We start from the raw sequence: 27,090 nt of genomic DNA, 5'->3' as shown, positions 1-27,090 counted from the left end.
TACAATTTTTGTTCATTATTTAAGATGGCTTATCTACAATTCGAATAAACATCTTCTGTTCTTGCCTTGTGATTAAATGTTAGGGGATACGCATGTATATATATACATACATACATACATACATACATTTTTTTTATGGGGAGAAGAGTAGACAACGAAGTGCGATGGCCAGCCATGTATATTGCAAGGGTTGAACGTTTCAAACATGTTGCATTATCCAAGTTGAGAAGACCTAGAAGTCGCGCATAAGAGTACGTTGGCAATTGTTCGGGCACGTCACTAGATGATTCTTACCTGTGTTATTAAGTAACGTGGCAATCCTACATAATTACGATATTTTAGCCAAGAGCGACCGATTTCAATCAGTGTCCATTTATACATATGACAACAAAAATTATTCTTTTAAATGTTTTGCATTATTCAGATATGATTCAACATGCGATGCAATGCTCTCGACATGTATTCAGTCTGCGCCCATACTAAAGATTTACTTCAATCGATTATGAACAAGCTAAGTAATGTCAGTCTGTCGACGTTTTATTCACCCACCCATATTTTAATGTTTTTCTGCATGAGGATAACTAGAGATGAACGCGCAGGCCCAACAATTACGATTCTTGCATGCTTTCTTTTCTCGTGCCTCCCTTTAACCAACCTCTCCTTTATCGCACACTACTACCACCATCACGGCATTCATCAAAATGACCATCGTCACTGTAATGAAATCAGTCTGATAATAATAGATTTGTGTGGACATGTATGTGTGTATCAATTATATGTTTGCTGTTGTAGATGAGGTAGATTTAGCGCCGAGATAAGAACAGCGGATGATTATAGAACAGCCGTCACTGTCTAGACGATCGAGTCTTCTTACGACAAGACCGTTACGACGCGACGAATCAGATCGAGTAGACAGACGAGGGAGTGATGAACTTGCCCCTATCGTAATCAAGATCTATTTTTTTTGTTTTTTTGTTTTATGAATCATTGCCCTTTTAAACTCCTTCGTTATGTATAGTCTTTCTGTTCCAGCTTCGGAGCGCCCCAAAGAATATACTGGGCACCCGTGCGGATAGTGGTTTGTCTGTGATTGCCGTGTAGTGTTCTCCGCGCTATGTAATCTAACACGCCGTCGTGCTCAAAGCCCCTTAACCCGTTTTACTACTGCCGCTTGCGACTACCGCCAAGAAACAGCGAGTGTCCTTAGCGTTGGCACACCCATCTGCCACGGTACTTGAATTGTACAAAGTGACTTCATGTTTTTTAGTTACAAATAGGACTATACCGTACCTGCGTTAGGTTTTCATTAGTCATGAAAAAGAAATCAGGCGAACAGGACAGACAAAAGCAACCTTCGATGTAAAGCTACATATTTGTATATATAATATAAGATAATAAGTAATGAATGAGTGAGCAAATAGAACGATGACAAATGTAGCATCAACAATATAGTTATTAAAAGCACTCGATGATTTATACATATACATATGTATATATTAATCAATTATTCAGCCAGTTTGCCCTCCTCTAGCTGCACTATTCTTATATAATTTGTTGAAACACACTATATATAAAAGCCCAAGTAGGTAGGTATCAACCGGAGACGTAGACTACTGAGTATGCAAATTATATGTTAATGTTGCATAAAATTTTAATACACGTTTCAAACATTTAGTATTAAACTTCACTAAAATATCCTTATATATATATATATATATATATATTACGCTTACTCACCGATCTTCTGTATTAATATATATATATTCTGTATAATTATGAGCTTGACTATATTGAGTCTATGGCCACTCTCTGTTCTAGTGCGATCATAAAGCTGTGAAGTATAGCTATGTCGTCTGGCCAATAATGGTTCAGACATTAACGATTGATTTGATACTATTACAAGAATACGCGCAAGGCATCATTTGGACCGTATCACTTTCCACTATTGAGCTACCTCACGTATGAGGGTATCATCGCTTGTTACTACCTAGCCATCCTCGTAAGCAAATCAAGCCTCTTTAGGTGCATAGCCCTTCTCCGGCCGCATAGTATGTACGCTGCAAACTACCCAACCAGCCCTATCATAATAATAGTAAAAATTCACTGCTGAACAATGGTCATTTGCGCTTTAGCACTGTCTCAACTTCTTCTTTTTTTTTTTTTTTCTATCTATCATTTGCTTTTTGCCCTCTTTTTACCCCCTCACGTAGAAACAGACTAATATACGAACGTATTTCTCTACGTAGTATTTCTTCACTACAATGCTCAGATTCGAAGGCACCAGTGTATAACCTGCTGCTTTTGTTGGTCCTGGCAACAGCACACCCTGAGCGCACTGTTCAAGCACTCCGACTCGTTTCACCCTAAGCCTTTTCTCAATAGGCCATTTGTTGCGTACCAAACCGAAAGCAGATTGTAGACTGTTAGGGCACTAACATACATAAACAGCGGGCTTAAGTAAATGTTACCAGGGTTGAAGTCGCTTTTGCCTGCGCGTTGCAGCTTTTCATTCTAATGGCTCATCACTGTGTATTTTTCGTATCTATCATGCTTATGGTTAAAGGCAACACTATACAATCACCTATTGCCTGGCCAGAAAGTATCTAAAGCCCAACTAAAAAGCAAACTAAAACCCACATAATCGGGTTGATCGAAGCTTCTTCTTTATTCTTTTGTGCTTTTTTTCGTAATCCCACCAGGCAAAGGAGTCCTAGGCAACGCGTGTCTAACGGCGTATCTAACAGAGTTATCTCCTGTCCCTCTCCTGGCTAACGGACCCCACAATCATTTCTTAGAGCATTGTCTGCTAGATTTTTTCTACTTCGCCTTATGACAAGAATGGCCTACGCAGGCTGGTTCTCCCGTCGGCGCTCAAACACGACTCTTAGAAAAGTACGGGAGAGAGGGCCATAAAGATCCATAGTTCGGAGCATTCATGTGGAGAAAATCATTGCTTGCTCATCGAGAGCAACAGGCCGAGCTACGATCGATATCTATTGGGATATGCCTAGCCTGCTGCACAAATCTCCCATGCGTTACTACACAATGCAGACGCTTAAAGGGACATAAACACAACAACCTTTTTCTCCGATACTTCTCTTGGGCTAACACCTTTAAGAGGCTAAACAGAGAGATTTACTAGTTTGTGAAAACGGTCATCGTTGATACAAACCAATGGGGCAGATCTGGGTAGTAGTACAATAGCTTTGGTCTAGCGAATATCCTTAGCGTTCTTTACCATAATTACCATGATCATACGTCGCTAACAGAGTTTCAACCGGAAATTTCTGATTTACCTTACGCTTCAATTTTCCAAACTACCGCATCGACTGGGCCTAACATTTATATCTCGTACACTGTCGTGCACGTACTTCTTTTTCTTGCCTGTGTGACCTGAGGCTGCACAACGAAGAGTTTACGTTGCATACGATTTCGACCCTTAAAAAAACCTTAATAAATAATTGCTTTTCGTTTCTATGTCTAATATCGCCTTAGTTAAGCATAGCTGTTTTCCTTTACAAACAAAACTGAATCTTAGTCAGGTATTCTCCAGAGAAATCTGCCGCAGAATTATATTCTAATCTGTAAGCAAAGGTATTGTTTTACCGATGTCTATAAACAGGTCCCTAGAGTTTATGGAGAGGCATTTACCTGAGTTGGAATTAACGATGGTAAAGGAATCAACTTTATCCTCTCTCCATCGAAAATAAAACTGAGCAAATAACTAGGATCGAAAAAATCGGATACAAATATATTATGCTTGGTTTGTCTTATTCGCGCACTATCTTGATAGCTCATAACTGGCTCAACCGTTTAGCCTGCCTGCCTACCCAAAGATCATTTCTGCAAATGAAAACACGGATTTATTTTAACTAGCCCTATGTCACATCAGGCTGTTAATATTGGCCCATATCAGTGACGTTGCCAACGACCTATCGGGCAATAAGCTGCCTTGTAAACTATAATCTGTCAGAGAATACCGCTTAGAATCGATGAATCTGTTTTCGAAAGCTGGCCCACACCGTTAGCTATATCTTTAGTTAGACATTTATTTATTGTCTTTTTTTTTACGCTGAAAGAGGCAGGCAAATAGAAGAAAGAATAGTGTTACTTCATACATATATAAGACTCAGTTAAAGGCAGACATTATTCTTATCTCTGTTTAGAATCCCTCGGCGCCATGTCCAATAGAGCTGGAAGCAAGCTGGCATTATGATCAATGAACTTAGGCGTGTGCACATTTTCTCCTTTGGTCAGATACAGTGGGGCGTGAGCGTACATTGTAGCTTTAATGGCAAGAAAAAATAGGTGGGATCTTTCTGTCTAGAACTGTCCACGTTGCAACCGGCACGTTTCCACGCCTTAGGTTTTAGACGGAGATGACACGTTTCATAACGTTTTTTCCTCCATTTATTGGTGAACTGGACCTTGTTCTGTTTGACGGCCTCGTTTCAAAGTTACAGGACACAACGCATTGTTAAGAGCGATTTGGTCTGCAACAGATCGGACGACGCGCCTTCTCCAGGAAGCAGGGCAGGACCACAGTCGCCAGAAACAGTTATGCTGGTGTCTAGAAGAACCTTGTTTGTCCACAGCATGTGACTGACATCGCTAAACTAAGCTGGCACTTTTTCTTACCCAGACAGCTTATATGTGCAATAATTTCCACCAGTTACGTCACAGCAGGCAAAAGTAATTTTATCTCTGGAGATTGGTCCAATTAGGCCGGTACAAATCGTGAGCGACTGCAATGGATCAAAGAGAATCCAAGCTGCCGGTGACCAAAACTGTGATATCCTGTAATACCCCGTTGTCCTGCGTAATGTAACTCATTCATTTTTGTTGGCTTACGAACGAAATTCCTTAGGCCACACAGGTTAAGGGCAGTATAAACTGAAACCCACCCCATATTCCAATAATGGCCCGTCGGTTACAGTTTTGAACGTTTAATTATTAGCGCATTATAAGGTTTTTTTGACATTTTTTCAGGAAAAAGACGGGCGTAGCGACCGCCTCACTGGGACGTTTCATAGAATACTCAAATGCGTACGGTATAGTTTCTTGTGAGACTGCCAGAAGCTCAATCGTATTTTGTAAACGTTCGCTTGCATAGTGAATAGTTAGCTAAGCGTACGATCCACGCCGTTGATTAACTTGTCGGTCAGTAGCATCAAAATCGCCGGAGTTTTAAGTGTTTCCTTTGACCACGGCGTGTTACGGCTAACGTGTTTTTGTTTGGATACCTTGTTCACTAAACAGCTGATTCTCTATAGATGCATTGTTTGGCTAGTTGTGACGCTGTAAGGTCTTGATTAGGGTGCGCCAAAACTTAGCAGTGATATACGAGAAAAAATGAATATTTTTTCCATGGTCTGTCTGCCGATCAGCAGACGATAGACACTGAGCCGTTTCATGTTACGTAAAATGACCTTGTGATATGGTCTACTGCGAGGAGTGTTCTCTTGAAACCACTCAGGCACGAATCAAACACTTACAAATCTGTTCGTATTCGAGCGCCAGCCTGCAGCTAGTGCTATGGAATGATGGCCTTCAAAGTCGGCCTGAATCGCACTTCATCTCACAGAGACATTTTTCTGTCAGAAAACGGAAGACGTGAGCGCTCTTGCGATATACACTCACGTCGAACTGAAGACCGCAAAGTTTAAACATCTTATCAAAACCTATTTCTACATGAAAATCGTATGGCTATAAAAATCGTACCGTCCAAATATAGGTGAACAGATGAATCGTAACGTTGTTGCTATTATCGAATTGTATGCCACTCTAAGGCGTTTTCCTCTATTGATATTTATCTGAAGCAATACACTTCATACTTCGATTATGCGAGTAGGCACTCGTTCTATATATATATATATACATATAGGCTCAGTATCAACCGCTTATAAGCCTGTCACCTATGCATAAATACCAACTTGCTACATATCGACAAGGAAAAAAGGGAACGTGTTGTGATAGGCAGTTTTTCCAAGATACGATCACGACTACGGATGTCGCTAATTATATGCACATATTTACAGAAGCTAGCAATGCTAACTGTAACACGAGATGTCCCAATCAGCTTTTTGTTAGACGTCAATTGACCGTGAAATGACCATATTCACTTACTTACCTCGTCCGTCGTCTGCCTCGCCGTCAGAATCTCCCGCTAATCCACGTGCCGCCTATGGATGCAAATGTAGAATGCTGTTATATTTGTTACAATATTTTGTTATTATTATTGTCGTCGTGACCAGTCCCGATGAACGCTGACTGCTGCTATCTAGCCACGCGCGACGGCAGGCAAACCAAAACCAACCGGATCGCGGCCGCGATCCCCTCATGCAGACGCTGCACAACGTCCTTGGCGCCTGTTCGAATATTTGCGGGCGTCTCTTTGGCGTTCTGCTCGTCGGACTCATCCCCGCCTGTCTAGCTATATATTGTATCAACTTGTTGTTGTTGTTGTTGTTGTCGTTGTTGTTGCCGCCAGCCCTGCTGCAGCAAGGATATCGTAGCACGGCGCGATGGGACACGGCACTTTTGTCTGTTTGACCTGTTTATTGACATAAACAAACAGCGACGCTGTGGTCGACCACTGCTGATGCGGATTTCTGTGTGAGTACAACTATCAGCGACTGCCCTTTTGAACCGTCGCTCCTGCCGTTGGCAAAATGGACCATGACCTATCAAACTGTATCACCTCTGATAAATGATATTACCCCCTCGTCTTCTTCTTTTTTATGCCAAACATTACTGCACACGTAGTACGCTTACTACAACGCGAGGAAGGGACAAGAAATAAAATGACAATGTAGCAATACAATGATACCATTAATTGTTGCTTGAATTTCCGCTGCGATGCTCATCGTATGTGGAATAGTTTTTTTTTTTTTCTATCTGACCACTAGACTACGATAGGCAGCTAACTAGACACCTGTGACAACCGTTACAGCGTCAGATAAGATCTGTTGCACAACTTTTTTCCTCCTGCCTTGTTTTTTTGGCGTCAAACAGGGGACGAAACGGCAATACAGATCACTCACGAACGAATCAACCAGACGCGCCAAATTTACTGTGGCCGTCTAGCCGATCCTTGAGGCGTGCGAGAAACTGATGGAGTTTCCGATTCAGTTAGTACGTTTATCTGTATTTATCATGTAACAGCGAAGCGGATATGCGCTCTTTATACTTTACGCTACTGCCACGTGTTTACGTTTCTGATTGAGTAGGCGCGGTTACCCCATCCACCGCGAGCGACTCTACCGAAATAAATATCGTACAATATCAGAGGGTTCCAATTCAAGAATCTCAAGGACCTTAAGAGGTTTGACAAGTTAGCTATTCGCTCCAAACAGTGTCCGCGGAGACGCCTGTTAGTTTGCGAGTCTATTTAAAGGCCATTGTAGAAAAATTTAGGTTCACTAGCCTATCTTTAATAGCGCACGTATCAGTCACTTTACCAGGCCATTGCTGCTTTAAGTCAGGCTTCATTTATCTTACCAGTGCACTATTTAGAAATACCTTGCGCCATATAGCCGTTATTTTGTTCTTAAGGACAAGCGGTTACCATAGGGCTCTTACAAATGGTTTTCCTTTCGGAAGGAACACTGTAAACAGTTATTCAAGCGTCAACTATTTACAAGAAATTAACGGAAAAACTAGTATCTCCTTTTTCGTTTGGTATATTCTTCTCAAACGAACGAAGCTCATATAGAGGGTGCGTCGTGAACGTAAAGCTGAACTACAAGATATGTGTTTCAGTTTCTTGTTGCAATGAGTAATTTTAAGATATACCCTAATATCAGTCAGCTATCGCTTGCTCATATCGTGTGAATGTTAGAAGAATGACAGGGACGTCTCAGTAAATATCATCGATGATGGAATTATAATTCGGTGAAGCTGTCACGACTTGACGCCCGTCGTGGTACGAATACTAAAGAAATCACTTCCCCTTTCATATTCTCACGATACATTCGAACGGACCCTATAATAGTCTATATTAATTAATAATATATATAGCAGGTTATTCAACACAGGCTTTTATTACCCATGAGAATTGCACTTCCTGAAAGACAGTGACTTATATATAGGGGAAACGGGTCGATCGGTAGTTTTGTCATTCAGACCGACAGTGTGTTACCCGCGCATATTTGAATATCTAGTTTAATGTATTGCTGTGAACAAACAGGCGCACAAACGAATATCTTCCTTCAGTCCAATTGGATATCATCTGTCTGATCTGTCAGTGTATCCAGTTGCGTGTCGAAAGGAAGCAACTTTAGGCCCTTTCTATTCTATCGTCATTCTGTCGTTTTTTTTTTTTTTGTTTTTTTTATTTTCACACAATTTTTGCCGAAACGAATGAGAGCGTAGATACGTCATAGTTCTATTCATCCATCGGATTTCGCTGCTGGTTATAACAATGATGACAATAACAACAACATTGCTGTGCCAACTGGCGGCCCTCTACGTGCAAAAATGAAAGACACCTTTGTGACTGATGCTTTGAAAGTCTGCGTCGTTTTTAGCCTCTTATTGTGAACGAAAACGTAACAAAGAAAAATTATTAGGTAAAACATATAACTTTTAGCTAGCAATGCGGAAATAGTTTGTTGTCAACTTGATTTTAGGTATAAGTAGAGCAGTAACGATTGTTTAAAAGATTAGCCAGTCGAACTCAGCGCTTCTATAGTTATGCGCCTTTTTTTTTATTTGATCGAAAGACGCCTCGTGCAGCGTAAAGTGCGTCTCATTGATCATAGTAAAGATATCGTTGTGGTCACCAGGTGCGCACACTGGGCTGTGTCCACCCGACTTTCAAAAAAAAATCAAAATTTTTTAAACCTAATAAACAGGTATTAATCTGTTTGACAGAATAATATGTGGCTAGCTTTTTATGAGAGGTAAATTTCGTTTGAGGCTGCCATTGCTCGTAATGGTAGTTGTTCTAGGTGGGTCACATGATGGACTTGGTTGGTTATTTGTATCAGAGCGATTTTAAGCTCCCGTATTGGTGATAAGCTAAAACGTAATGACTTTTTCGTTTACGTTCCTCAAGACGGAAACAGCTGCATTTAGCCATTTGGGATGACGTTGAAGATTTACACGTTCACTTGCTGCGGAGATCTGTCCGCTTTGCGTTCGTAATAACTTATTTCGTAATTACGTAATTATCTCAAGTTGTGGTCGCCGGTGGATTCACGCTGTTGCTTTCTGGCGAAAGACTTCTACCACATGAATCAACGACGGTAGTTACAGACATGCAGACACATATCCTGTGAGAGAACCTTGCCCCACGGTGTGTAGTAGAGTAAACATGTCGTACATCCCTTTGTGAAGTGACACCATTTCGATTCAAACAACAAACACTTCCGAGACTGCGGTCGTCATAGTCTAGAGACTATACCGGACAACAGAGCGTAGGCAATACCAGTAACGATGAATCTTTGCAGTAGTAACAGTTTAAAGAATTCTTGCCGCAAGACTTCGTTGATATATGTGTATATAGGGTATGATAGCGAGATATTCATTATTAATTACAAATCGATATAGCTTGTTTTAGCTCAGCTCTACACGAAAGGCAGTTTCTAATGGTCAGTGGCGGACGGGTGATAAGTCAGCAGGCACACTATGTGTGTGACTGCGTAGTAACTCTGCGGTAACACAACAGCGTTTCCTTTTATTCAATGATGTACGAGCTCGGTACAGGCTTGTAAGCCCCTTTATTCTTCCGTCTGAGCCTCTCTGGTGTTCCTCGGCAAATTTTTTGTACACAATAGGGGGCACACTGCTACTATTCCTAATGCTTTCATGACGACAGATATAGATCTATCCGTAGCCGCTCACAAAGGCATTGATGGTGTAGCTCCCGTTCCCACATCGCCCGCTGGATCTTTCAATGGTTACAGACATTCGTCAATTTTGGCGGCCTATTAGCGGAGACCTTCCGCTCGGAGCGAGTGTCCCAGATGACACATACTTCTTTCTCTTGGCATATACTACTATATATATGGCCTCGATATATAAACCTCTTTTGCTGCTATATATAATCATTCATCTCACGGAAAATTTTTGGTTGTTCATAGTTCTACTGTCGGCGTTCAACAACGTTCTTTTGAAGAGTTATGGAGGACGAGGTTAGTTGCGGATCAGTGTTTTAGGCTTCCAAGCTGAAAGTAGAGGACGCGACACAGAAGAAATGAACGCGTTCTCTCTGAGATTACTATAGGTTATGACAGGTCGGGTATTGCTACCCGAAGACTACTATAGAAGGAAGGATTGAGTGCCTACAAATCTTGACATTTGACCACTTTGTTAGCTAGCTTGTTTTAGCTTTATAGTGGTGGTGGTGTGTGTGTGTGTGGGGGGGGGGGGGGGTAGATTGATGATAATTGGATGATTGTAGTCTTATACTGATCAATCGACAAGCAGAAAATCATGCACATAGCGCTTGCAATAGTTTCATTCAGCTAGACCTTTTATATTAGCTAGAAGCAAAATATGGAGATTGTGCGAAAGAGAAACATTCTATGAGCTCCTGGGTCTGCCAATAAATGTATGAATTTGCATATAATGAATATACGGTCAAAAGCGGCAAACAATGACGTTACCATTTGCTGACATGCATGCAAGTTATAGCCTATAATCTCGAAAACAATAGCTAACTTATGCAATGTTAGGTAACTCACTGGTGATCAGAAAATGTAAAATATTGATTGGCACTTTGTGGTATAGTAGTATTGCGCTATCAGATTCTAGCCGGTACTTCAGTTGACTCTAACTCCGTGTACATGGAAGCTCTTCACGTGCTCGTTGTTACTGTCTTAAACCAGCTAGAGTAATCTGGATATGTTGAACCACACATTACTGCTCTTCCTTGCTGCCAATGGAGGAACATCGGGTAGTGGATTGTAACTGTGACCTAAATTCCACCGATTCGATGAGACTTTCGGTGCACCGAAAAAGCATTTGGTGTTTATTTCTTGCTAAAGTCTTCTAGCAACGCTTTCCATTTTTCATCCACTGCGCTCATCTCAAGGCCACCAGAACTTTGAATCCTTTCTGTAGTTACAACCTAGAGATATAGGTCTACACTATCGCCCCAATCAGCATACACTGCTTGGTCTTCTCTATCCAAAGTTGTTCGACCCTGCCCCTTTAAGAGCCCAGTACTAAGGAACTGTCTTGCAACGGCTATGGCGGCACTACTACTTTGCCCTGCTGTCAACTGCAGTCTGAAGTGGTTTCTTTAAAAAACCCTTCTGTGATAAACAAAAAAAAAAATCGTCACAAGCGTTATGTGCAACCATGAACCGCGTCTTTGTTGCCGCAGCAGCTGGCTCTTTCCTTGGCCCCAGGTGATGTACAAGGCCTTGGTCCCTACGTGTACATATTCTCACCTATAGTCTCTTGAAGATATGGATATATCCCTTTCAGTGAGACGCAAATGAAACATGTACGCGTAGGATCTTTAATAATATCAGGATAAAAAGGTACATCTCCGTAGGTTAGATAATTCCTCGAATTGACCAAGTCTTAAAAACTAGAATCCGGCCCTTGGATACTCCCAGGTAAACATTGGCCTTATCATATGGGCTGTCAATCTATTTATGCTTGAACTTGACGGTTGGGTCGACAGCGAAGCGAAGGGAAGGTTAAAGATAACGGATAATATTGACTGATTCGCGCCTCAATTGGCTTACAAATAATTACCTTATCTTTTTACTAATATATGACGCCGTTATTTTCTACAAGCTCTGCATTGGGCTTACACTTGTCAGTTATGATAAAAGACTTGACGTTTTTTAACACGTAGAAATCATATGTACCTATAGATATGTATATGGAAGTTAGGAACGATCATTACGGTAGGCCAAGAGTTTACTTGTGCCATAACTTCACATGAGGGGCGAAAGAGAGAAATTACAAAAACGAAAGATCATTCATATAGAATTCCTCTTATGCTCGTGGGACAGGCTTTCCTACTGATGTACCCTACGAAAAGAGCCAGATACGATTGCTCTTGCATTTATATGACGAATACAGACAGCATTACTATTATTCAAATTGACTTGTATGTAGCGAGACCGAATGAGTCACCGGTGTATGATTGGCCGCCATCAAACGTTTTGTGACCACGTTTTTGCGTGAAATCAATAACTAACGTCTTATGAAAATCATATTATAATCTTTTTGCCCATAGCTACCAACTAACAGCATGCAAATACATCTCCATTCTACAATCATAGTTATTGGAAAATTGCTGTTTGTGCAGAGGTGGAAGCGATGCGATAGGTGATAAGGAAGTCTTTGGGGGCAATTTGTCATAAAGGTCAATATGGAAGGAAATAGTAGCATGTAGACCAAGATGCCCTGCTAATATCCAAACTGTAAAGAAAGAGGGATTTAATACGAGGCGTTTTAGGCATCCTAAAAGTCTCTCAAAACGGCTAGAGTCGATTGTAGGTTTATTCTTAGTTTAGCCGTGGGACGATAGGTTGATATGAAAACAATTGACGACGATAATAATGAAGCTAAGTGCTTTCTGATGCTGTTCCTGTCGTCGATTCCTATGGCCTAGAAACCATCTATTTTTTGCTTTTACCTAAAACCTTCGAATAGTTAGACCCTTTAAGTACGAACAAAGGACTCTCGCGTGCTTCATCGAGCAATCTATGCTAGACAACTTAAAGTACAAAAGCCGCCTTTATTTAATTGGCCCTTATAAGTGTCCTTAAAGTACACGTAAACTCTGCAAACCTACTTCGAAACATATATATATATATATATATATACATATAGCTCTGTTCTGTGTTTTGTCTTTTAGTAAGTTAAACGAGAATGACGAGCTATTAGAAATTATGCCTTAAGGGTTTGCTGCACCATTAATTTTCTACTATTTCGTGATAAATTACGATAAACATTTCTGAGGTTAAAATTCTCTAATCGTGACACCGGACTGTTCTTACGCGCTACTATACCACGACCTGATTAAATGCTTAAACAAGTATCCGTATTAAACATTGCAGTCTATGAAATTTTCGATTTCGATGACGAGCTATGTTTGCGTCAATATACTTGCGAGCCCGCTCGCAGTCGTCCTAGAACACTAGGCTAGCTCTACTAATAAAATGCTTCGAGGGAAATTTGTGCGATGTGTCGAGAAAAATGAAATCACGCAGTAAACGCGTTTTTATAGAATAACCATACTATCGCCTGGCCATTACAGCGTAACGAACAACCCTGTCACGGGCCTACTCGTCTGCTCTGTGAGTGCGGAACGTCATAATACCAAGAGGCGTTCGCGCCCCACAAAACTGAAAACAATATTCATTCTGTTTTGCCCAAGCTGTCTTGGTCGGCATTTACCAATTAGAAAAATTGCTCCGAGAGATCCGCTTAACCGTCGCGCATTCGCGCCGATTGTTTAAGCAGTATTCTAACTGGACAAAAAACGTGAATCAATCCAACTATCATTATTTACTGGCTCCTGACGACAAAATAGTCGTTTGTTGCAGCTTTAGGCGGCGTTCTACAAACAGCTAGCCAGAAGAACTACGTTTTTAAGGATAGAATGGGAATCTCTCAATTTTTCCAATATTATTACAAATTTTCCGTCATTATTAGAATATGATCGTACTTAATTTAGCAGGGCTCTGTAAATTCGACGAAAGTATCAGCGGTAAAAAAGCCGTGAAATACGATAGAGACCGGCTTAGTACATGGCCGCTCACAAAGTGCGTGCTTTGCTCAGTATGAATATCTTGGGTCGCTAACCTGTATCTTATTTAGCAATAAGAACAATAACCACCATCACCCCCGAAAAAGCGACCTCTGTGTGGCCGACTCCGAGAAGTAGGAAACGAAGTGCTGCACTCCACGCGTCTCAAAGATGCCACATCACATACAAACAACAAAAGTTTGTACGTGATGTGGCAGGACGAAACAGTAGCTATTATTAATTGGCAAACATTTTATCTTGCCCCGGCTCCGCAAGATATGGGCCATACACACATTTAGTAACGGCTAATGCGGCCGGTCGGATCACAGCACTTGGAGGGGCACCCATTTAAGTCAACAGACTCCGCTGTCAAATCTATACTGCCTAGTTTACGATATAATATCATCAAGCTCAAGCCAGTAGCGGTGCAAAAACATTAGGCCGCTTGCTTACTATTTGCAAATAGAAACAATTTATTTGTAAGGCAAAGAACAACGTCACATTACGCTGCTGCTGTAACCTGTACTAAATCGGATGGGATTTATTAACACCGTTTAGGCAGAACATAGGAATACAAAGTGGGCAATATCAAGTGTCGATGCCGCTGGGAGAAGGCAAAGTTTACCTAGGTGGCGTTCCCACAGGGGCATACCTAATTTTTCGACGAATACCCGATTGACATTCACCTTAGGTAGTCGTTATTGTAACCCCAAAGATGGCCCTCAGCCGAACGGATGATGGTACCATTCTGTATTGGCTTTTAGTTGGAAATTGAAGTATTGTCCTCGGTTTGTCGGCCTGAAAGAGGTAAATCTACCGATTTAATGGAAGAAACAAAGCGGCGCATCTCGGAGTTGTGAAGGGTTAGCAAACAGCGTTCGCTGTACTAGAGTTAATACATTTAGAACTTACGCTAGAGATGAATGGGAATTGTTGCATTGGTAATGCCGAGCGTGTTAGTAGGTATAAAGCCTTTTGTTTGCCCTATGATTAGGATGTACCAGAGCTATTAATCGTACATGGCAGCCGAGTAAGATAATAGTAATTTCTTTGACTGAGACAAATGGTTGTTTCACAAAATGTTATCGTTGATTCTGTTGTAACAGATCATAGTAGAACCAACAATAGACTACGATTACGTCATGTTCGTTTTCAAATATACAGGTTAACACCTATTAGCTCAATTTGAATTTGCCTGAAATAGTTGAAGCTTTTGTGAAAATCAAAAGTCTAATCGAGCCTTTAGTTTGATCAAGAGGTGAGTCCTGTTCGATATCATTCCTAAAGAATTCCACTGTGGATGTTACGGACCGACTTTGTGTACTCGTTCTCAATTTATTATCAAGTGGTCTGTTCCGTAGCGAATCCAGTTCAGTTGACAGGTTACGCCTGATTTCAGCCTCTCTGTATTCAGACGAGCGCACATGAAACACAACGCCTTAGTGCCCTGAACCCCCATGATGAGCTCTCTCTCCTCCCCCCCCCCCCCCCCCGCTCCCCCATAATCAGCGTGGAAAACTGACCTCATGTCTCCAAATTTGCACTGGTCTTCAAAAAAAATGGTGGGAAGTTAGCCCTTGATCCCTCTTTTTTGGACGCCGGCTTTTTTTTCGGGCAGCGGCATCGCGGCGAGCCAAAAGGCCGCCGTACAAGCAGGGTGAAGGGAACGTAGGAGAAAAGGGCAAAAAGTAACGCTCCAGCTGCCGACCCAATTTGCATGTCAAGAGATAGTGACTGCAGACAAAAAATTTAGAACAGGTCTAGTGGTTGCGAACTTAGCCGGAAGCCAACAGACGGGAAAAGATTATGAACGCATTTTCATGGCTTCCAAAGAGTTTTCCAAACAGAAAATAGACGCGCACTAGCACAAACTGAACTTCAGCAAATGCTAATGCCCTGTAAAAAAGCACCACTGCATATAATACCGTCAAAGTGAAATTGCATTATATATATATATATATATTTGATTTAAAGTGAGAAGGATCAAGCTTAAGAGGCACAAATGATGATGAAGCGGTTACCTCTCTATTTTTCAATGGGCAACAAATAAACTTACATCTAACTCTCAGTCAAGAAGGGAGGCAATTCCCTTCAGAATTTATTATCATCGATGAAGTGGCCGAACTGGTACGCGACGGAAGGACCAACGGAACACGTGGACCGGTAAGTTAGTATTTTTCGTCAAGCAATAAAACGTCACCGACCGTTTCTTCGGATCACTTTGTGCAGATACGTACTAACGCTTGCGGGGTCGCGTGCGCCGCGGTATATAGTACAGCTAACCAAGTTCGCATAGGATGGCACCGTAAATAAAACATTGCAACGCATATAATTGAGGCCGATTAAAGGGCCTAAAGCCACATACATATTGCGAAACTATCGTGCGTCTGTGTATATACATATAGTATAGCACAATGGGATATGCAACGTTACTGGCCAAGCCGTTGTCTCCTTCTAGTATCATGCAACATGTAATACGGCGATTCGCTAACGATATACTATCCCGTGTTCGAGGAAACATCCGAGTTATTTTTGTTAGTCATTGTGTTGTCATGCGAAAGGCGCAACATCGGTCAAAACATGGTCCTACACTCAATCGATTATACATTTGACTGCAGAGGGCAATCTAGTCTACAATTTAGTGTTGCGTACCGCTGCCTGTCTACTCTACAAGTACTGACACAACTTCAAGGCATCGTCTGTAATGTTGTTGTTGCTAGCGCCTTTCAGTAAGAAGGTCATTGTATTGTCATTGCAGAATACGCACCTTTTTGGGGCGGCCTCCTTTCAATGGGGAAGAGTTGCAGCTGCACAGGCAGAGGCAGCAACAGCAGGACGATTAAAACGCAAAAAACGACAACGCCAGGAAATTATCCCTTGTCATGCATGTGCGCGACATGCAATTAGGTTACCGTCTTCTTACTAACTGTTATAGAAATAAAGAACAACGCGTAGTAAGCATTTGTAAGCCAGGTACCATTCTATTGTCGCGGCGATCGCACAACCGCGAATAACGTCTCGATACGAGAGGCAGAGATAGCAATTTTCGAGGTCTCCTTCTCTCCAGCTTGTTAGCAGCCTACTAGACTGAGCCAGGCCGAACTAGGATCCGTGGGGCTCCGGTAACCGTCGTGGGCTACGTTGTGAATGACCAGGTATCGGAAATGCGCTTTCCTATATGGGATAGTACATCAACAACAGCCAAATCGGTGAAGAAAATTTAGGCAACAGCACAAGCCGGCACACGATTGGACAAGAAATCAATGAATAAATAGCCTACACTAACTTATGAGGCCGCACCTGACGAGGACCACATAGTAATGTATGAATAATACAGCTACATAACTATATATATATATATATATATATATATATATAGCATTAGCATGGACGTTAGCTAGACAAAATATCCTTTTTCATCCGGGCACATATAGACTACGACTGGGCAAAAAGCTGTGACAGAATAAGCTCTTACTATCTTATCATATATGATTGATGATTGATACTACGATATATCTATTTGAAACAGCGTGCTCTGAAGTGCGTAACGTATGTTACGTATTCATCATCACCGAAGCATCGAGAGTCAGTCGTCGGTGTCTCTGTTGCTGCTGTAAAGAGGCGCTGAGCGGAAATCGCCAGCGGCCTCTACTAACTTCCCAACGAGTGGGCTGTGGGCTTAATAGCGGATCTATTTCTCAGGCTGTACATAAAGACGTTGTAAGCTAAAAGTAAGCAGGTCTCAGTTTAAGTTTGTTGGACAACATCCAGCGGTAGACAGCCATTTATAGACACATAAGGAAAACTCTAGACTTAACAATATGATCATAAGCAGACATTTGCCTCACGTTAATTTCGAAAAACCTTTCTCAGCCATTTCCTGTTCGTGGTCAAAGCAATCACACCACTTGAAGCAAGCTTCAGGAGAGGCCCATTTCCGGTCACGTTATCGACTATGCCACACGTTGCAAGCCAAGCCTATCTTTGCATCCTGAGCTCTGATTTCATCAAGTTTTTTTGATTTTTAAACATACCTCAAACGTGTAACGCCCAACCTCCAAGGACACTTCGAGCCAATTGCTCAGATGTGCGTTAAACACCTTCTTTATTCAAGCTGTGTCCGTGGAGCAAACGGGTTTGGAAAATCGTGCGGGAAAGTGCTCCATAATGGACTATCGCAACTGGTTTCTTTTAAATTCTTCTAAGTTTGGAAAAAAAGATTAATGATTCCTCAAATGTATTACAGTTGAAACTTTCATCAAGCCAATCAATATTCTGGTGCTTAGTATGCTGGTGTGCATGGGTGATAGAGTGCATACGACCTAAATTATGCTGCACGTTTCCCCTTATCGCCTCTGTCGAGCGTAGGCAATTCATTGTCTGTCGTAGCAGTTGTGCAGCACAAGTCGGGGGCAATAGGAAGTTTTTTTTAGCCCAAAAAAGATCTAGACAAGCGTACTGATTTCTAAATAAAGGAGAACGTAATGTGGCCATATGCATAGTTCTGTACGCATGTAGTAGTTAGCACGTTAATACACAGATAATATAATTGAATTTGAATACATTAAAGTGCACAACGTTTGGTATAATAAGTTCCATGTTTCAAATTATCTCTTAAAACAACGCAACGATAAGATCGATACCGGTTAGATAAAAGATGACGAATCTAGCTGAAAATGATAGGAACAAATAAAAGTAGTACTTTATTTGCTCGTGAGTAATAAAACGCTCTCCTTGCGTTTTGAGATACTCGCCTCTAAGAACATAGCGAGCGTCGTTGCCGTCAAGTAGCTTAAACGTCAGCCAGATCGAATTTAGCTTACAATGTCGATCGAATGTAGCTATTACGAGTCTGTGCGGTAATATCATTTATTATGGTTAGGTTAGGTGCTACCGTGTACAGGCGAACGTAATGTTGCCGTAGCAGTAATGATAGAGCAACTGTGCAATCCACATCGTTTTGTCTTTAGCACGGAGCTATAAACGATAAAGGGCTGTGAACGCAACACCACGCTTTCAATTAGGAGACTGGCAAGTGTCGTGGTCAAGCTGGACAAAAGCCAGAGCGCGACCTGACCGCGAAACAAGCAGAACACGCACATCTACCCCAATAACACATAGAAGAAATAGAACACTTAGAAACATTGACGAAAAACGAAAACGTTCCTATCGGTGTCGGCGAAGCAGTTCGCAGACGTTCGGGGTACTATGAGTTTGCGGATGGAACGGAGGAGTCCATTAGTAAAACGCTATTGAAAATCAAACATGGCGCACGTATTTGGTCTATTGATGTCTATGTCTTATCAATAGCCTAGCTTTTTCTAAACGAGGCAGTTCGGAAATAAGCAACTTTCGATGTCTGATCTACTATACTTTGTGCTAGCGTGGGCGTGCTGGGATTTTTTCTGGATTGGGACAAATAACACTAGTGGAAGCACAGATACCATCATTAGCCACGGATTTCTGCATTACAGATTGGCTCACTCGGACAAAAGCTTGCGAACTCTCAATGAGACTAATGATAATAATAATAATAATACATATAAGCCCATGTACGATGTTAAAATGATTCTATTGTTATTCGTGGAACGCCGCACCGATTATAGCGTCGAGTCACTTCATTTCAATTTGCTGTGATGGACGCGACCTAACACGCGTCCATCACAGCCTTCAATCCACGATTCGACGATAGTCAATAACTGTCAAAAACGGTAACCCTGCGACCACATCGGCACAGATAACGAATTTATCTATCTGCAAGATTACGGCGATCTCGTCTGCTTTTCGTGCCCGGAGCATGTTGGAACAACAGCACGACAGATCGTCCTACCCAATGAAATTGAACAAAAGCAGAATTCTTCTGTCTTGTAACTTTTCGTATACAACTATTTTTTACAAATACATAGGCCTTGACTCATGCGAGACACGTCCGAAAAACTTTAACAACAAAATGTGTGCTTAAGATTGCTTATTGAGGTAGAACAGGTCACAGACGTCCAGCATGAAGTGTCGCAGGCTGCCGCCGGCCTGCCTCGACCCTCTTAGTTTAGTAAGAACGTTATGTTTAACAAAAACTCCTACTGCTGCTGTTGCGTATTATACCAGTTTCAATTGGCATATTAACGTGCACATACAATTCTTCATTGCCTAATTGTTGATCACACCAGGTACGCGTCAGAGTGATCTTGGCAAAAGTGGACCGCTACCCTGAGATCTACGGTATGTAAAACGAGGAAGATTTGGTTTGATCATTATGCCTTCAGCCTCCTTCCGCTTCCAGCAGCCACTCTTAGAGACAACTGCTACTTGCCGGTCTGTACCGTCGTTTCTAGAAGTGGTCCACTACGGCCCAATGTATGGGTCTGAAAAAAGAATGCTCGTGGTAGCGGCAGTGACGATGATGGTGATGGGGTAAGGGCAAAAAAGAACAGCCAACTGTAAACTCAGATGCCATAGCTCTGTTCGAGGACAGACCCAGTTACATTAGCCTCCGCTGCCACAGCAGCTCTATAACTAAGGAATGCAACAATAAATACATTCAAATGGCTAGAAAGCCTCAAACGGCATTAAAATATTTTCGAACGAGACGGACAAAGCCAGAACCAGTGGCCGGGCTTTCGCATCGAAAGGTTGGCTGTATTGTATATACGAATGATGTGTGTGAATGATATTGAAATCGGACATGTAGCGATAAACAGCAAGTATGTTTTTGTTGAGCGGCTTGCTAGTGATATGATGTAAAAGTTAGGTGGTTCAGCGTACGCCAAAATCGACCCCAACATGTTTACCCAACTAATGTACCGTTCTTTGCACTATCAACATCTGGTTAGCCCTTGTGTGGCAAGGGTATTTGCCACTGAAGGACGTACGTCTGACAAGGGGATTCCCCAGAACTGAGTTGGTACACATACATAGGTAGGTTTGGTCGGCAGAAAAACGGTAGCCTAGGTATCTCCCAAGTTTGTCCTTTCTTTGCCGATGTAGGAATATTGATTTATACAACTCTGTGCGATATCACTCGGTGCTCTTCAAGCTGTTTATTCAAACAATAGATCTGGTTCTCGGCCTAGATCAGCTTCGTCAACAAAGGTGCAGTGGTTCGTCGCATAGAATAGCGATGCCCATTTCTATTCTTGCTTAGTAAATCGTAAGCATCTTTTAGCCAGTACCTTCTTCAAGGTTGCCAATGGGAGCATAGAAAGTAATTGTCCAATCAGCCAACGTATCGCACATACGAATCTATGCATGCATGGTCGCTGCTATATTTCCTACCTTCATTCTGTAACGACCATACGGGTGCTGACATTGCACTTGTTCGGACGTACGCAATTCTATACAGGCTTTGTAAATAGAAAAACTCACGAAGATAACAGAGATTTAATGTGACTAATATCTAGTGTGTTCGAATGCATCCTTCTCGTAAACCCTGTCGTCGCGCTATAGCGTCGTCTCCTTGGCCCAATTAGTGTAGAGTACAAACGAGCGAAAACAGAAATCCAGCTTTTTTTGCTTTGGTTGGGTGGATGCACTATGAGCCAGCGTCGTAGGACCTAAGGTCGCACCACGGAATCACATGCCACAGACCTATGATCAGCTGAAAACGTTCAAGCCTTACACGAACAACCTTTTCATATCCATGTTCATGATTTTGGTATCGCTGGTTGCTGATCTTTCGACGACAGATCCATAGCAAACAGCAATTTTGCAAAGAGCCCGGTTTATTATTTAGACTTGGGACATGTTTGGCTTGTTGGCTTGACCTTTACATTATCACACTCGCATAGCTGTACTCGTTTAAAAGACACTTTTCAAAGACTCCCTAAGTTCGCCTTTGCTATTGCAGGTGCATTTCTGGTTCCATTCTTCATCAGCATCGTTTTATGTGGAATTCCTTTGTTCGTAATGGAAGTCTCCATAGGACAGTATCTTAACACTGGTGGAATCGGAATCTGGAACCTCGTCCCGATGTTTAAAGGTACGTTGTTGTCAGATGATTCCAGCGCTATATTTCGAACATACTGCGTTCTGAAATCCTGTTTTACCAATCGTTAACTGAAAAACACAGGCCATTTTTAGCTACAGCATACTCCGTCATTGTCATATCCTTTTGCTTAGGTGTGGGTTATGCGTCTATGACAATGATTGGCCTATCGAATATCTACTACATCGTGCTGATCGCGTACACTCTTTACTACTTTGTGGCTTCGTTTTCATCGCCTCTTCCGTGGGAGAACTGCGGCAATGATTGGAACACGATTACCTGCGTTAGCCTTAGGGAAAACCGGACTTCCCTCAATAGAACCGACGGAACATCGTCCGTGAGAGAATACTGGGAGTAAGTACCTGATCAGAGGAAGATTGTATCTGGTGTAACGAACGCGACGTTCGCTTGCACTCACAGAGCGAAACGACCTTTTTGTGAGAACCGGGCAAAGGAATATCACTGAGCCAGTATTATTAACTCAGCTTTTGACAAACTTGGCTGGAACTAAACAGCTGTATTAACATACACGGATAATTGTGTAAATAACCCTTTAACTGGATACCAATCGGAAAGGATTATAGGGCGTTTTTCGGCCAACGACGGCTAACGTAATTCGCTTCTTATGTGTTTGTTTTTTTTTCCATTAACGTTACATAGCATCAAAGTCTTAGGTATTACATCCGGCCTGCACGAAATGGGTGAACTGCGTTCGGAGCTTGTGGTCTATTTACTCATCGCCTGGGTCCTCGTCTACATGGTCATCTGGAAAGGACTTCATCAAAGCGGCAAGATCATCTGGTGCACAGCTTTGTTCCCATACCTTATACTGCTAATTCTTTTCACTCGTGGTGTCACCCTCGAAGGTGCTAGTGAGGGTCTATTGTTTTATCTCAAGCCTGACTGGTCAAAGCTCCGAGAGCCTAAAGTTTGGATCGCTGCTGGAACCCAGGTTCTCTTCTCCTACGGAATTGGTACGTCTAACTTTGTGTTCGTGACGCAAGAGAGTTTAATGAAAAGGCCGGTAAAGCATGAGCAATAGGCTGAAGGTTGATGCATAGAGAAACAGCTTAAATTATTTCCCGCCTCTTACCATTTACAACCTGAGTTTGGCTTCCTTCTAACGGGGCAAAAGTGTTTGGACGGCATAAAAACGTCTTAGCCACAATTTATTTTAATAGAGATTAGATTTAACGATACAATAGATTTGTAATAGAAAACATTTTGCTATAAGATGAGCACTCTACAGGGTATTCTGATAATAGTTGATTAAATCATTCAGATGACTACATCTGAATGTGATGAATGATCGTCGTATCCATTGCGTTTCAGGCGTACGATCACGATATTACATTATAACATAGTATTATAGGAACATTAGAACGGCGTCCCTGTAACAAATCTATTGCTCTCCTTGTTGCAATAATTCGCGTATCGTCTGCTACTTCAACAGATGCAAATTGATGACCTCAACTGTCATAAAAAAAAAAGCTTTTGCGTCACTTTATGTATAAACATACTATTGGTACTCACAGTAATAATGATGACTGGTTATTATCACTCGTATATACAAGAAGAAATTTGTTTTTATTAATCAGTGGCAAATAACAGCCTGTTCTATTTCTTTTCATTTCAGGTATTGGCGCTAATGTCGCTCTTGGTTCGTACAACAAGTACAATCACAACTTCTACAAGGATTCTCTCATCGTGTGTGCCATATGCTCCGGTACGTCGCTCTTTGCTGGTCTAGTTATCTTCTCTGTGCTTGGTCATATGGCCCATGTTCAGGGCAAGGAAGTCGCTGAAGTGGCGCGGTCCGGACCCGGTCTTGCTTTCTTAGCTTATCCCGAAGTCGTGGTGCAGCTTCCGTGGGCCTCAGCTTGGGCTATTCTCTTCTTCTTGATGCTGATCGTCCTGGGTATCGATTCACAATTCTGCACAGTTGAGGCTCTGGTAACAGGTCTCGTAGACGAATTCGCCACCATCCTACGGCCGCACCGCCGACTTTTCACTCTGGGTATCGTTTGTCTTCAATTCGCACTCGGCCTACCGATTGTCACCCAGGGAGGCATGTATATCTTCCAGTTAATGGATTTTTTCTCGGCATCTGGCGTATCACTGTGCACTGTCGTCCTGTTTGAGATTGTCGGATTCTCTTACATTTATGGTAAGGTCTAGATCCAGTAGCGCATATGAGCTCACTAGACACAATGAACGTTGTTTTTGTGCAGTTGACAATTTCTATTTTTAGTTTAATACAAACGCTTGTTATTTGCTTTTAAACTCAAGGGCATCGACAGTTTATCAAATGCTTTTTGTATTATGATTGTTATAAGTCCCTGAAATTCACTCGTGGTAAGTGCCTCTTGTACCTTTCCGTACTCCCTAAAAGTTATGTGTTATTATATGTATAGTATATGATGTGAAGAACATTAGAATCCGCTGTCATATGACAATAGTGCGATTGGCAGTCCTACTGTTGATCCGGAAGATTAAGGGCCTTGAACTCTATTTGCAGTAAATCCTATACGGGTATCGAGCCCACGTCATTTACGAGGCTCGATATCGAGATGTAATTGTAAATAAATTTCCTTGAAGCCAATTACTTCCGAATAGGGCCTATTAAGCATTTTGTAGGTAGGCCTATGGTAGTCTTCTTGGCCATGTCTGCCTTTCTACTTCCATTTCGTTCCAGGCGCCAGCCGCATATATGAAAATATTGAGGACATGATCGGCTTCAGGCCCAATCGCTTCTACGTATTTTGCTGGCTTGTTGCGGCCCCTGTCGTTATTCTGGGAATGCTCCTTTTCTACCTGATCGAGCACGAGCCACTTACGTACTCGGACACGTACGTCTATCCCTGGTGGGGTGAGGCCATTGGGTGGTGCATGGCCCTTGCGTCCATCATTTGGATTCCCCTATATGCGCTCTATTTCCTCTGCAGCACCCCCGGAACCTTCCTCGAGGTAAACGTCATACCACTGACAAATATCGGACTTTTTGCACAGCTTTCTTCCCATCTTGTAATTATCCTGACCCGTTTTAAGTGTCCTAACAAAACTATAATAATAAGTTTTTTCCTGAATATCGTGAATTGCGACTAAAAGTAGTGAACTATGTTGATATGTTTCACTTGATCATACATATAGTCGAGTTAAATAATTGGTCACAAATTTCACTCGGATATTATCTGTCGACTTTAACTCTGTTCTATTTCTAATTGTAGCGCATCAAGAAGGGCGTGACACCGCAAGTGGTGCCTCGTAAGGTGCAGGAGGGCACACCGACCTCTGAGGAGAGCGTCACTATGGACAACCCAATTACGTCCGCCCAGCTCCTTCTTCGCCCGGAGAAGGTGTGAGGAGGAAATCAAACCCCCTCTTACCCTCCACCACAACGACAACAAAACTCGACAGCATCTTTATCCCACCAACCAAAAATGTGTAGCATCAAAAGGCTCGACACAGCAACAGATTTGCACCGCAAACATGCTTTTCTCAATGACACATCCCATCACAGGCGACTATGGACCGCCTCAGGCGATTCAGATCCAACAGTAAATTATACCTTCTCTCACAAAATCTGTTCAGGATCCACCGCTGTCAGTTCTAGGCCTTTCGCGAAGGGTCTAGAATGGCAAACAACAGGCAGCTTCAACAAACAGCTTCTTTGGTCTCCAGCAGATTCTTGCAATGAAAGGAGAGGCGTGTACGTGAAAGTAATCTGCTGTGTGGTGTCGCACCCCTTTTGTCGGCACAGTAGGAACAATGTCAACAACTTCGAGCCAAAAAAAAATCGTTAACATTTATAACGATAACGATTGTTTACTATAGAACATCATAAAAAAAAGTAACAAGATTTCATCAGCGAAAAATAGCAGAAACAACTATGTGGGGACATTTACGCGTTCATATATACATATATAGGAAACTACGAAATATCGCAAACCACCGTCCGTCTTCGGAACAGCAAGATACAACAATGCATGGACGAAATTTCATCATCAAGTACTTGTGCCAACTACGGTCTGACCGAACGTCGGCAGCGGTTAACGATCTCCGGCGAGCCCTGGAGCTTTGTGCCTATTTGTACTAGCACAATGTACCGTAACTAATCAACTTGCGGTCCAGCTAGATTCAGGGCAATGCCATTTCTTCTTGCCAGAAATGACACAAAGGCTATGTCATGTGCTATAGCGACGATGCCGAAAACAAGTCATAGGAAGACACGTACACCATAACGAAAAAGGGAGGGAAAGAAAGAAAGATCGTGGATATCTGCTGAGCTCAACATGCATTCCGCCCGGCACCGTTTCTTCGCTCCAAGATCCCAGTGACCCAGTGGGCTAAAACTCCAGTGGGAAAAAGATGTGCACACAATTCTGTGTTTATTTTAAATAACATTACCGCTGTTCAGTACTAACAATAACAATAAACAAATGGGTCAACAGTGCCAACGCGACTGTGGCGCACTCGACAACGAATAACACAGAACTAGCCGATTTCGCCATACATCTTGCCCCTGGTGAGGTCGGCGCGTGATCATACTCAACACGCATTCCCTTGTACCGCCGCGCTGGCCGGCAACGACCATTGGGTCGAATGACAAGGACTGACCGCTTATAGGATTACGATACTATTAGAGGGCGATAATATATGTTCTGCACCCTTTGAGGATATCGTGACGATAGCACACTTCCACGCCTCAGCGACCTCGTCGTCCCTAAACCCCGTTTCGGCCCGCTGCGGCGTTGTCGTCCAAGTTTTCGTTTAATGTCAGTCACCACCTTTGGTTAACAGCCGATCGATAACGACAACAATAACTCTATCTCCAAGAAACACATTATTCAGATGGACAAATCGCTAGGGTAAAGGCATCGTTGGTGACCAGTAATCTGTTTTGGACCACAATAGCAACGAAATCAACAATAACAATCGATACATTTATTACAAATGGACGATAATAATGTAATGATTATATACTCTTAACTCAAAACTCAACACGCATTCCCGCAAAATGTTTCTGATGTTTCGATGATCGAACAAATAACATCGCGGCTCTACAACAACAATAAAAACAGCAACTTTATGCCAATGTCCTCTCCCCAAAAGCATTTTTTGGAAAAGTCTATATTCCAAAAAGTTCGGCCGCCAGGTCATTCTTTTTTTCAGGTTATTCTTGCTCCACTCACTGCCTGTCGAACCTTTTCTTAGTTACCCCGCCGCGAACGCTACCTCTAGCTGAGCAAATGTCATCGCTGCGAGGACTAGGATGTACCCCCAAAACTGGAAGTCTAAGGTTTACCTCGGCAGAAGTCTCATAGGATAAACACTTCTCTCTCTCCCGCCCTTTATCTCTCTCTCTCTCTCTCTCTCTCTCTCTCTCTAT

The 27,090-nt window shown here is 42.2% G+C and overlaps 2 protein-coding genes across 14 annotated transcripts in view; one reads left to right on the top strand and one right to left on the bottom strand.

Annotated features, from left to right (window-relative positions):
- The window catches only part of LOC111245893 (uncharacterized), a 30,509-nt gene extending 24,010 nt beyond the window's left edge, over nucleotides 1–6,499 (bottom strand). For 10 of the 12 annotated variants that reach the window (XR_015322468.1, XR_002671515.2, XM_086981912.1 and 7 more), the window contains exon 1: nucleotides 6,131–6,499. The gene's annotated coding sequence lies outside the window, so the exon portion shown is untranslated. Of the gene's footprint in view, nucleotides 1–126; nucleotides 391–6,130 lie in introns of those variants that run through there. The other 2 variants (XM_086981913.1, XM_022794858.2) reach the window with 2 other exon arrangements.
- The window catches only part of LOC111245892 (sodium- and chloride-dependent GABA transporter 1-like), a 29,885-nt gene extending 3,095 nt beyond the window's left edge, over nucleotides 1–26,790 (top strand). The window contains exons 2-8 of one of the 2 annotated variants that reach the window (XM_022794856.2): nucleotides 425–515; nucleotides 21,564–21,695; nucleotides 21,836–22,055; nucleotides 22,362–22,675; nucleotides 23,338–23,868; nucleotides 24,397–24,668; nucleotides 24,929–26,790. In XM_022794856.2, the coding sequence (XP_022650591.1) occupies nucleotides 437–515; nucleotides 21,564–21,695; nucleotides 21,836–22,055; nucleotides 22,362–22,675; nucleotides 23,338–23,868; nucleotides 24,397–24,668; nucleotides 24,929–25,063 (1,683 nt within the window). In that variant the 5' untranslated portion in view covers nucleotides 425–436 and the 3' untranslated portion in view covers nucleotides 25,064–26,790. The remainder of the gene's footprint in view (nucleotides 1–424; nucleotides 516–21,563; nucleotides 21,696–21,835; nucleotides 22,056–22,361; nucleotides 22,676–23,337; nucleotides 23,869–24,396; nucleotides 24,669–24,928) is intronic. The other variant, XM_022794855.2, reaches the window with a different exon arrangement.
- The last annotated feature ends 300 nt before the right edge of the window (nucleotides 26,791–27,090 follow it).

The sequence above is a fragment of the Varroa destructor genome, unplaced genomic scaffold (genome assembly GCF_002443255.2).
Source record: "Varroa destructor unplaced genomic scaffold, Vdes_3.0 BEIS01000002.1, whole genome shotgun sequence".
Classification (NCBI taxonomy): domain Eukaryota; kingdom Metazoa; phylum Arthropoda; class Arachnida; order Mesostigmata; family Varroidae; genus Varroa; species Varroa destructor.
This window is presented reverse-complemented; position numbering and strand designations above follow the sequence as displayed.